Source organism: Vipera ursinii, assembly GCF_947247035.1.
Source record: "Vipera ursinii genome assembly, chromosome: Z".
Classification (NCBI taxonomy): Eukaryota; Metazoa; Chordata; class Lepidosauria; order Squamata; family Viperidae; genus Vipera; species Vipera ursinii.
The window spans coordinates 26,221,717-26,233,569 of NC_139517.1; the positions used below are offsets into that span (position 1 = coordinate 26,221,717).

An 11,853-nucleotide genomic window follows, 5' to 3' on the forward strand; every position below is an offset into this window, starting at 1 on the left:
GGATCCAAGCCTCTGCTTGGACATACCTAATACTTCTCCTATTATTCTCACAACAACCCTGTGAAGTTAGCTGGGCTGAGAGAGAAAGACTGATTTGAAAATCACCCACCCAGCTTTCACACCTAAGGTAGGACTTCAACTCACAATCTACTGGTTTCCAGCCTGCTGCCTTAAACATTAGCTATGAGATTATATATTCTACCCTTTTAACTTTAAAGAGACTAAATTGCTGTTACTATAAACCATCTCCACATTTTTCACTTTAGAAGCTTTGATTATATCCTTCTTAAATTGCCTGTTCTCTCTTTTGACATAACACAGCAAAATTCTATGTTCATTTTGCTTGTAGTCCATTCAGGATAAATGGGTTTATCCTACGAACACAAGTTAAAGTAAGCTGAGCTAATACAGAAAACATTATTTATTCATACTATTAACAAAGGTAATTGAACACAGAAGAGGAAGATAAGGACAAAACCCATATTTTCCTCATTAATGCAGAACAAGTGGTAGAGAAATGCAAAGTTCACTTCTGTCAAACATTTGGTGTTTATACATAAATCAGACAATGAAGAAATAACATTTACACTTAACTTAATACTTAGCTAGTGTGATTCAAACTACCTGTTGAATGGCTATGAATATATGGTACCAAGTAGATATGCAGTATGTAATGTATTGCCAGCATGCTTTAGCCTTTTTGATAATAGGATCGGGAAATTTAAAAAAAAATCTACTCTTTCCAGTGGCAATATAAGACTTCAAAAGCTGGAAACTGAGTAAGAACAAAAAAGCACTAAAAAGTATAGATTTAAGTGAGGATCAGATATTAAAATTGTCCATCAGAACTTGGTAATGCAGGTTATCTCCTTCCAATTCCCAAGCCAGAGGGAGGCAGAACCCAGAAGAGAGGAAGTTGGAATCTTGATTAATGCAGAATTAAAGCTCTACCCCACCTTTACTTGGAAGTGAACTTGCATTAAACTTTCAATCTTTAATTTGCTCTGAAGATAAATACAATGCCCCAAGCAAATATTGGGAAAGGACACACCTTAACTTGGCCTTGTTCTATTCTGATGTCAACTGAACCATGACCCAGCCAGACAAATTTCTGCAGTCAGAGAGCTTTGGCACAACTGGTCAGCTGGTCAGTCTAGATTGCCTAAGGCTGCTAGTAGACAATTCTCCTGCATGCCAGGAGTGCAATTCTCAATTTACTTTCTATAGGTGGATCTTATTGCACAAACTTCAACTTAACAAGCTGAAGCATCAGAATGAACGCCTATGTGCACACAGTTAACAAGCTTTAGAAGAAAAATTCTTTTCTTGCATGTTCCCAGCTCTGGTTCCCTAAACTATGTGTAACTGATATTCTGCAGTAATATGTGGCTAGATCATTTGCTTTGCATACTAAAAACTCCTGATTGAGCAGAGGCAAATTTTTAACAATTGCAATTTTAATTTCCCTGAGCTTTCCCCTTTTTAAAAAACTCACTGCTGTATCATTTTTGCTGTCAGTTGAGAGAGAAGCCTAATCCTAGCCTTAACCCTCCATTTCCCATTCCAAGGCCTCCATTCAAATCCCATCCTACTCTGTTCCTGCTGTGGTTCTTATTGACCAAGCCACTTATGTTCAATTTCCTTGATAGTCTGCCTTTTTAAAGCAAAAATTTCATAATAAAGGAACTACCCTGTGCAGTTTTTTGCTCTTGGGTAAGCCTTTGGAGAATGTTTGACTAAAATTCACTAGAGTACTCCAAATGTTGCATCAGAATTCCCCGTTATTACCAGTGACCTCATCCCCAAGACCCTAATCCTAGTTAATTACTTCATATTAAGAACGTATCTTATATCAGTCAGTATTTTTTTTGTTTTTTTATTTAGCACATCATTTAATTCCTAAAATATATCCCCAAACTCAAAAAACAAATTAAGATTAGGAAAAAATTATTTATTTATTGTATATATTTATTGTATATATGTTTTCCTCTCCAGTTCAAAAGAAACCAAAGAAGCAATTATTAAAATGTAAAAGCAAAGATGAAGATGCACACAAAACAATCAGCTCCAATTCTGATGAGGACATAAATGCAATTTTCTTAACAAGGTTACAGAAATGTTTTACTATAGCCTTCTATGATGGTGGTTTTTATTTTGTTTTCCTGATTTTCCTCACTCAATTTTAACTAACAACTCTGGAATATATAGACAATCCTGCAGCAATCAGGAATTGCACCACTTAATATCTGAGATCAGTCCAGATCAGTTAGATGCTGCCACCTGTTGTACATTTAATGTATAATGATGCAAAGCAAGAAAGCAGCGTTTGAAAGATTCCTTATAAAATCATCAAAGGCAGCAAGCTCTTTCTTTCTTTTATGCAATTTTCTAGCATTTTTTTTCTTTCTCCTATCTTCCATTGCGTCCATTCTGCATAGCTTGTTAGTTGTTTTCCTGTAGATTTAAACAGCAAAATATAAATATTGGAAATAAAATGTTACTAAAGCATAAATTTATACATAACTACCATCATTTACCCCTTCGTGGATTACTGCCTTGTCGTGGCGAAGGGGCTTGCATAATTCAATGAAGCTATGAGCTATGCCATGCAGGGCCACCCAAGACGGAAAGGTCACAGCAGAGAGTTCTGACAAAACGTGATCCACTGGAGAAGGAAATGGAAACCCACTGCAGTATCTTTGCCATGAAAACCCTATGGACAGTACCAAAAGGCAAAACGCTGGAAGATAAGCCCCTCAGGTCAGAAAGTGTCCAATATGCTACTGGGGAAGAGCAGAGGGCTAGTACTAGTAGTGCCAGAAAGAATGAAGTGACTGGGCCAAAGCCGAAAGGATGCTCAACTGTGGATGTGCCTGGTGGTGAAAGGAAAGTCCAATGCTGTAAAGATTTTTTCTCCATAGGAACCTGGAATGTAAGATCCATGAATCAAGGCAAGCTGGACGTGGTCAAACAAGAGATGACAAGACTGAACATCGACATCTTAGGAATCAGCGAACTAAAATGGACAGGAATGGGTGAATTTAATTCAGATGACCATCAGGTATACTACTGCGGGCAAGAATCCCTCAGAAGAAGTGGAGTAGCCTTCACAGTCAATAAAAGAGTAGGAAAAGCAATATTGGGATACAATCCCCAAAATGACAGAATGATCTCAGTTCGAATCCAAGGCAAGCCATTCAATATCACAGTAGTCCAAGTCTATGCCCCAACCACCGGTTCTGAAGAGGATGAAATTGACCGGTTCTATGAAGCCCTACAGCACCTTATAGAACTAACACCAAAATATGATGCCTTATCATCATGGGGGATTGGAATGCTAAAATAGGAAGCCAAAAGATAACCGGAATAACAGGCAAGTTTGGCCTTGGTGTACAAAATGAATCAGGGCACAGGCTGACAGAATTTTGTCAAGAGAATACGATGGTCATAGCAAACACTCTTTTCCAACAACCCAAGAGAAGGCTCTACACATGGACATCACCAGACGGTCAACACAGAAATCAGATTGACTATGTACTCTGTAGCCAAAGATGGAGAAGCTCTATACAGTCAGTAAAAACAAGACCAGGAGCTGACTGTGGCTCAGACCATGAGCTTCTCGTTGCAAAATTTAGGCTTAAATTGAAGAAAGTAAGGAAAAGCACTAGGCCACTCAGATATGAACTGAATCGTATCCCTGATGAATACACAGTAGAGGTGACAAATAGATTTAAGGAATTAGATCTAATAGACAGATTGCCTGAAGAATTATGGACGGAGGTTCACAACATTGTATAATGTATAATGGCAGAAAGTGAAGAAGAACTAAAGAGCCTCTTGTTACTGGTAAAGAAGGAGAGTGCAAAACTTGGGTTGAAACTTAACATTAAGAAAACCAAGATCATGGCATCTGGCCCTCTCAATTCCTGGCAAATAGATGGGGAAGAAATGGAGGTAGTGACAGATTTTATTTTACTGGGCTCCAAGATCACCGCAGATGGGCACTGTAGCCAAGAAATTAAAAGATGCTTGCTCCTGGGAAGGAAAGCCATGGCAAATCTAGACAGCACACTAAAAAGCAGACATCACCCTGTCAACAAAAGTGTGTATAGTCAAGGCTATGGTCTTCCCAGTTGCAATGTATGGCAGTGAAAGTTGGACCATAAAAAAGGCTGAGCGCCAAAGAATTGAGGCCTTTGAACTCTGGTCCTGGAGAAGACTCCTGCGAGTCCCTTGGACTGCAAGGCGATCAAACCGGTCAATCCTAGAAGAGATCAACCTTGACTGCTCTTTAGAAGGCCAGATCCTGAAGTTGAAACTCAAATACTTTGGCCACCTAATGAGAAGGAAGGACTCACTGGAGAAGAGCCTAATGCTGGGAAAGACTGAGGGCAAGAGAAGAAAGGGACGACAGAGAATGAGGTGGCTGGATGGAGTCACTGAAGCAGTAGGCGTGAGCCTAGATGGACTCCAGAAGATGGTAGAGGACAGGAAGGCCTGGAGGAACATTGTCCATGGGGTCGTGATGGGTCGGACACGACTTCACAGCTAACAACAACAACCACCATCATTTATACTCATTTACATATTCACTGTGCTTAAGTACTGCTGAAACTGAACCAATTCATGACACTTTACAATGCAAATGCCATATTTGAATGTTCTTTGCAATCACAGTCACTTTGATCAGGTAATATTGATCTACGAGTCAAGAAAAATTAAGAGTCAAGAGTCAAGATAAAATAAAATTCAGAATTCAGTAGCTAATTCAGGGAGTCTTTGACTTATGACTATAATGGAGCCTGCTCATTGCAGTTACAAGTCATGATAGTCATTAAGGGAGGTGTGCATATGAGCACCTAGCTTAATTACCTCAATCCATGCTCTGCAAGTCATCAGGCAAGTATTTAAGTAGAACATAGGGTGCCTCAGATAGGGAAGGCCCTGGGAGGCCTAACACAGACCTAAAGCCATAGTACAGCACTATCCCAGCACAAGTGTGAGCCTGCCATCCCCACACTGTGTTTGGCCTCCTGCCTTGCAGGGTCCCCACAGACTTTGGGCCTACTTCCAACTGGGTACCGCACTCTCCACCTTACCCATCATAGCTTAACTCACATACGTTTTGCACATATTTCCTTCAGGAAGCAGCTGCTTCACCACACAATCTTCTTACATGGAGATTACATTCCGAAAGTGGGTTTCATTTTGAAAGTTACTCCAAAATGACACTCACTTCTGGGACAGTGCCACATGGCCACTATTCAGTACTCAGGCCAAAGGATGGATCAGCCAGCTGTCCTTCCAGAAGGTGATTTAGTCTATGTAGGAAGGCCACATGACAGAGTGGCTGCTTTCTAAAGGAAATCTACAGAAAAAGTAAGTGGACCAAGCTGTAGTAAGGGGTGGGGAGAAGGGTGTGAGACCCAGCCAGATGGGAAGCAGGCCTAAGAATTGCAAGTACTTAACAGAGTGAGAAATAGGCCCAAGCCTTGGGAAAAGATAAGTGAGTAGGTTGGTGAAGCATTCCTGCACTCAGTTTTAAGGACAGCTTACTGTGTTTTTCCGTGTATAAGATGCTATTTTTTCCTGCAAATGCCCTGTTCAAAAATCAGGTGTATCTTATACAAGTGCAGCATCTTATACAAGGAAAAATAATGCTAACCTTCAGAGCCCAGGGAATGCCAGTGTGGGTTGCCATGCCGCCTGGTGCAGCTGTCAAGCCCCTATGGGCTTGGCACTAACAGGAGGGGGCAAGATTGTCGGCTGGCCGAATTTCCAGATTTGCTAGCTCAGCTGTTTGGCACTCCGTAAAACAGCTGATCAGCACAGAGAAACTCACATGCGAGAGCATCTTATACAAGGGTGTGTCTTATAGACGGAAAAATACAGTAATTGCCAAGCACTCAACTTTTGTTCAAGGGCACTGCAGTGGGTGTAATTTTGGGCAGGCATTGTAAGTTTCTTCATTTCTTCATTTTGAATAGTTCATGAACATCATACTGTAAGTAGAGGACTACTTATAGGTATGGATTTAATCAAAGTCAAGAAAACTATTGCAACCACTTCTTTAGTTCTGATACCAAATTCAACTGGTGCCTCAGGCCAATAGGATACTAACTATGGCAAAGAGCAATGCAAGGACATTTCTAAAGCCTTATGTAAAGATAAAATATCCATTTTCAATTAAATCCAGTAAGGTCATTTTATTTTAGAAGTGTTCTTTAAACCCATTCACTTCCTCTGAATATTTAAGATAGATACCCTGTTCAGGAGAATCTGGATAAAGCGCTGGACCCAAGGTGCTTCTGGATTCAGGCAGGTTTCAGTCCCATTCTTCAAGGTAGCTCTGATAGATAAAATAGAGAAAATGGCTGCATGAATGAACCACTTTTATATAACCATCACTCTTTTTAAGAAGGGAATATAGTCAGGCCAGAAGACACTTACATGGCTTGCAGAACACTGCAATGTGGTCCTGGCTGGATTAAATTTACAGAATGAATATTTCTTGGTGAGACAGATGACTTTATACTGTTACACTGACACCTATTATCTGTGGAGACAAAGAAACCAGGAAAAATTTGAATGATAAGACATCATCCAAACTAGCTCCACAATCATTGCCTAACATATTAAGCCTGGAGACCATTTATCTGAAGTACAAGCAGTAAGACAGAGGCCCCTCAAAATGCACCAGAGTGGATCCATCACTATTCAAAGGATGTGAAATCCAACCCTGGTTAGTTTTTGCAATGCATAAAGAAAGAGTCATTTCAGGCTCTAAAATGACTTCGTTGCATTTCAGTTTCTTGCTCTTCTTTAAACTTCTAAAAAGTTTTTTTTGCAAAATACAAACAATACTTTTTGTAAAAGTAAAGATTATTAAGTGAATAAGAAAGAAAAGAAAAAAGACAGGAGAAAAAGACAACATAAAGGAGTGGCTTCTGATCTTTTTTACAGCATTACAATGCATTTGTATTTTATCTTCTCTTTCTAAGCGATATTGTGGCTTTCTTAACTCTTCTTAGTATGTTTAATTGCATATTGTTATTGTTACTACAAAATGAAGATATTTAATGTTTTTATTATTACTGATTTTTTTAAAAAAAAATCTGCTACACTAATATTCTTTTTAAAGACTTTTTCTCCCTCAGCAAGCTCACATAGGATCAGAGGTCTTTGTCGGTGGAGCTTCCTCTCATTTCATTTTTTTTCCTCAAGTAAGGAGCCCCTAGGGCAGGGGTAGGCAACCTTGGCTCTTTTATGACTCATGGACTTCAACTTCCAGAATTCCTGAGCCAGCATGGCTCAGGAATTCTGGGAGTTGAAGTCCATGAGTCATAAAAGAGCCAAGGTTGCCTACCCCTGCCCTAGGCCTTTGCTACGCTTGACTCGAGGAAAGACGGGAAAGAGACCACCTCTATTCCACGCGCACCAGAGGCAACTGCACAGCGAAAGCGGTTCTCGCGCCTCCGCTTGTTTCCCTGCCACTCGCTCGCAAAGCCACTATAAAAGTGAGGCCCGCTTACCCTCGTTAGGCGAGGCGTTCCCGGTCGAGGAAACCAGGACCGTGAGGAAGAAAAGAAGCAGAAAAGACGCGCTGAAAAGTTGGCGGTCCATCTTGCGTCGGGGAGGCTGGAAGATACTCCGGAGTGCCCGCTGCAGGCTTTTTATACTTTTGTAAATGGCAAGGCAAGGGACAGTTGACTCAGAATAAGCCCACCCCATTAACGTTGCCTTGGACCAGGACGCGTTTCATTATGGGCAGGGGATTGCGTAAGTTTTCCGCGGGGGAAAAAATACAGTGCAGGAGGACGACTCACGGCCCCTGCGTTGGCGAGGTAGGCTGAACCTTTCCTGACGGATGTTAAGCCTCTGCAAAACTAGTGAGATTGTTTCAGATGTCGTGGGAAAGGGGAAGATCAGATGCGAGTATGCGTACCATTTTCCAACCGTTTCTGGAACTTCTGAAATAAACTCTTCCATGTTTGCCCACATACTTGTGTGCATATTGTAAGCATTGCATTGCTCCCCTTAATAGACCAGTAAAAGAGCAGCTTTCTTCCTTTCATAACAGCATGTTTCCATCTATTTTTTTCCTTTTTTTTCTAATCCATACTAAAACCAATTGTGTGCCTATATGTAAATACTCTCTTTTTTCCTTAATTCTTGTTTAATTTCATTAATGAAAAAAATCCAAAGTTATTTTGCAGAAGGATTTTCATGGTTTGGGTGTGTAGTTCTTGCAACTAGGAAAAGGCCACTATTTTTCATAGAGTGGTGCCATTGTCACAGCTAAGAAGAATGTCAACTTTTGAAAAATTCTTTAAAATATTTTCCCCTAGGGACTTTTGGGTAAAAAGATTATTCAAGTTTATAACCCACTAATTTGATGGAGAATTTCAAACAGAATTTGTGCTATTTTCTAGTAAGCAATTCACGTGAGGTCAGTTATTAATTATGTGCCATCAAGTTGTTTTAATTCCTAGAAACGTGGGTTTTTGGCATGACTTTGGATTCCGATACATACAGTGATTTAGAGGATTTTAAGGACTAACATTTAATGTAAACCAGAGTTTTTCCTCTTGAGCCGATGATAAACAATTAGAAAAGAACTAGAGAACGCTCTTTTATATATAATAACTGCAACAAGATTATTGTATGTATAAAGATGGGGAAAACGGGTAATACCTACAATGGACAAATGATTGGTGTGGGTGACAGAACTTGCCAAAATGGCTAAATTGATTTGTTTGATTAGAGAAAAGACAATATCTACATTTACTAGTACCTGAAAACTTATTATTTCCTGCCCCTATTATTTTTGTAAATAATTCAAGGCAGCAAACATATCCAATTCTACCTCCTCCTCCCCACAACAAACACCCTGTGAGGAGAGTTGGGTTAGACAGTGTGAATGGTTCAAAGTCACGTAGCCGGCTTTCATGCTCAAGTTAAGACTAGAATTCACAATCTCCTGGTTTCTAGCCTGATACCTTCTGGTTTTGATGAATAGAAGGGTGGATTATAGAAAATGACTGTCATGAGAAAGATAAAAATGTAATTGTGCTTATAGCTACTGTGAAGATTGGAAGCCACATCTCTATGTATGTTGCTTTATATGTTTGTTTTCTTCTTTCCTTATTTCTTCTACTTTTTTCTTTATGAAGTTTTAGCTTTTTCTTTTTTCTCCCTTTACCTTTATTTTTATTTTATTTTAGTTTGCATTAGTTCTTATCACTGTTCTCAAAACTGTCAATAAATGTGCAGTTATGTGTGTCTGCTTTATATGCTGCTTGTCTCACTGTTGAAGCAACTTTTCATATACATAAAGATTTTCTCTGTGATGATCTATCCCTAATCTGTACTTTATAAGTCACCCAATAATGCACTCATCGCTAGGGTAACTGAGTCCATCCACTTTGCTTCTGGGCATCCTCTTTCGTTTCACCTTTTCCAGAGACTTGGGTCTTCATATAATATGTTTGGAGTAGTTTATTTATTAACTACATTTAGAAATGATCCATTTCCCTCCTAAAGCAACTCTGGGCAGTGTAAAAATGGACATAAAACAAAAAAGTTTATGTAAATATTATAATAGAAGATAGTTAAAAAACAAGAATGAAATAATTAAAATTAAAAAGGCAGGAAAGCGGTTTCAGAGCACTAACCAGTCTTATAATTGCATGCTCCTCTGTGAACCCCAATTGAACTGGCAGGCTCAGGGCTTTAGGCATGTTTTTAATTTATAAATTTTTATAATAAATTTATATAATTTATATATTTATTAAATTTCTACACTGCCCATCTCACTTAAGTGACTCTGACTGTTTACTACAACATAATAAAACAGTATAAATATATAAATAAAAGAACAGATTAAAGATATCAACTGGGAGACAAACTCTGCACCAAGTGGAAGATCAAACAGATTCCTGACAAACCTAGCAGACAACTCTCCCCAAAAGTAGAGAAGGGAACTAGGGGATTAGCCATATTGGATTTAATTCTCACAAACAGAGATGAAATGATAGAAGGTGTCGAAGCCACAGGAACCTTGGGGGGAAGTGATCATGCAATATTGGAATTCAACATTTTGGAAGCAGAAGCAATAGAACACAGCCAAAAGTCTTGGACTTTAAAAGAGCTAATTTCAATAAACTTAGAGAGACCATGGCAAGAATTCCATGGATGAGAATCCTAAAGGGGAAAACAACTCAAGAAGCTAGGGAAATTTTGAAAAGTGAGATAATAAAGGCCCAGTCTAGCACAATACCAACAAAGAAGAAAAATAACAGGTCTCAAAAGAAACCAGCATGGCTGCATAAAGAACTCTCTGATAAATTGAAAGATAAAAAGGACAAGTATAAGAATTGGAAAGAGGGGCACATAACTAAGTCAGAATATCAGCAAATAGCCCGTGCCTGCAAAGATGAAGTAAGGAAAGCTAAGGCTCAAAATGAACTAAGGCTTGCGACCAAAGTCAAAAATAACAAAAAATGCTTCTTTCAACATATAAAAAACAAGAAAAAAGTTAAGGAAATGATTGGTCCATTAGTGGGGGATAGTGGCAAGAAGGTGACAAGCAATAGGGAGAAAGCAGAACTATTTAATTCGTTTTTTGCATCTGTCTTTACACAAAGGGAAAAAACAGTCCAACCTGCCCAAACCAGTGCCATAAAAAACAGAATAGAAACGCAAGTTAAGATAGGCAAGAAAATGGTAAGTGAGCACCTGTCCAGCCTAGACGAGTTCAAATCACCAGGACCAGATGGATTACACTCCAAGGTTCTCAAGGAACTGGCAGACGTGATCTCAGAACCACTGAACTATATTTTTCAAAGATCCTGGAGCACTGGGGAACTACCAGAGGACTGGAAGAGAGCTGATGTAGTTCCCATCTTCAAAAAAGGGAAAAAAATAGATCCAGGAAACTACAGACCTATCAGCCTGACCTCAATACCTGGGAAGATTCTGGAAAAGATAATCAAACAACAAATCAGCGAACACCTTGATGCAAACAAAGTCATCACTAAAAGTCAACATGGGTTTGTCAAAAACAGATCATGCCAGACAAATCTTATTACATTCTTTGATCAAGTGACAAAACTAGTGGACCACAGGAATGCTGTAGATATAATTTACTTGGACTTCAGTAAGGCATTTGATAAAGTAGATCACAACCTACTACTTGATAAGATAGAAAAATGTGGGTTAGATAGCATTACCCCCAGATGGATTCGTAGCTGGCTGACAGGCCGTACTCAGCGTGTGGTCCTCAATGGAACTGCATCTACATGGAAGGAAGTGTGTAGTGGGGTGCCCCAGGGCTCTGTTCTGGGCCCAGTGCTCTTCAATATCTTCATTAATGATTTGGATGAGGGGATAGATGGGGAACTCATCAAATTTGCAGACGACACCAAGCTGGCAGGAATAGCCAATACTCCAGAAGATAGGCTTAAGATACAGAAGGATCTGGACAGACTCGAACACTGGGCACTATCTAACAAAATGAAATTCAATGGTGAAAAAAGTAAGGTTCTACATTTAGGCAGGAAAAATCAAATGCATAGTTATAGTATAGGTGGTACCTTGCTCAATAGTAGTAACTGTGAGAGGGATCTCGGAGTCTTAGTAGACAATCACTTCAATATGAGCCAGCAGTGTGCTGCAGCTGCCAAAAAAGCCAACACAGTGCTAGGCTGCATTAACAGAGGGATAGAATCAAGATCAAGTGAAGTACTAATGCCACTTTACAATGCTTTGATAAGGCCACACCTGGAATACTGCATCCAGTTTTGGTCACCACGATGTAAAAAAGATGTCGAGACTCTAGAAAGGGTACAGAGA

General features: G+C 39.5%; 1 protein-coding gene across 1 annotated transcript; it reads right to left on the reverse strand.

Moving 5' to 3' along the window:
• Positions 1-566: 566 nt before the first annotated feature.
• LOC310648546 (C-X-C motif chemokine 2-like) lies at positions 567-7,787 on the reverse strand. The gene is made up of 4 exons (XM_083376446.1): positions 7,533-7,787; positions 6,451-6,556; positions 6,265-6,349; positions 567-2,454 (listed from the first exon to the last, which is right to left on the reverse strand). The coding sequence occupies exons 1-4, from the start codon at positions 7,729-7,731 to the stop codon at positions 2,443-2,445; spliced, it is 402 nt and encodes a 133-aa protein (XP_083232572.1). The 5' UTR covers positions 7,732-7,787; the 3' UTR covers positions 567-2,442.
• Positions 7,788-11,853: the final 4,066 nt, after the last annotated feature.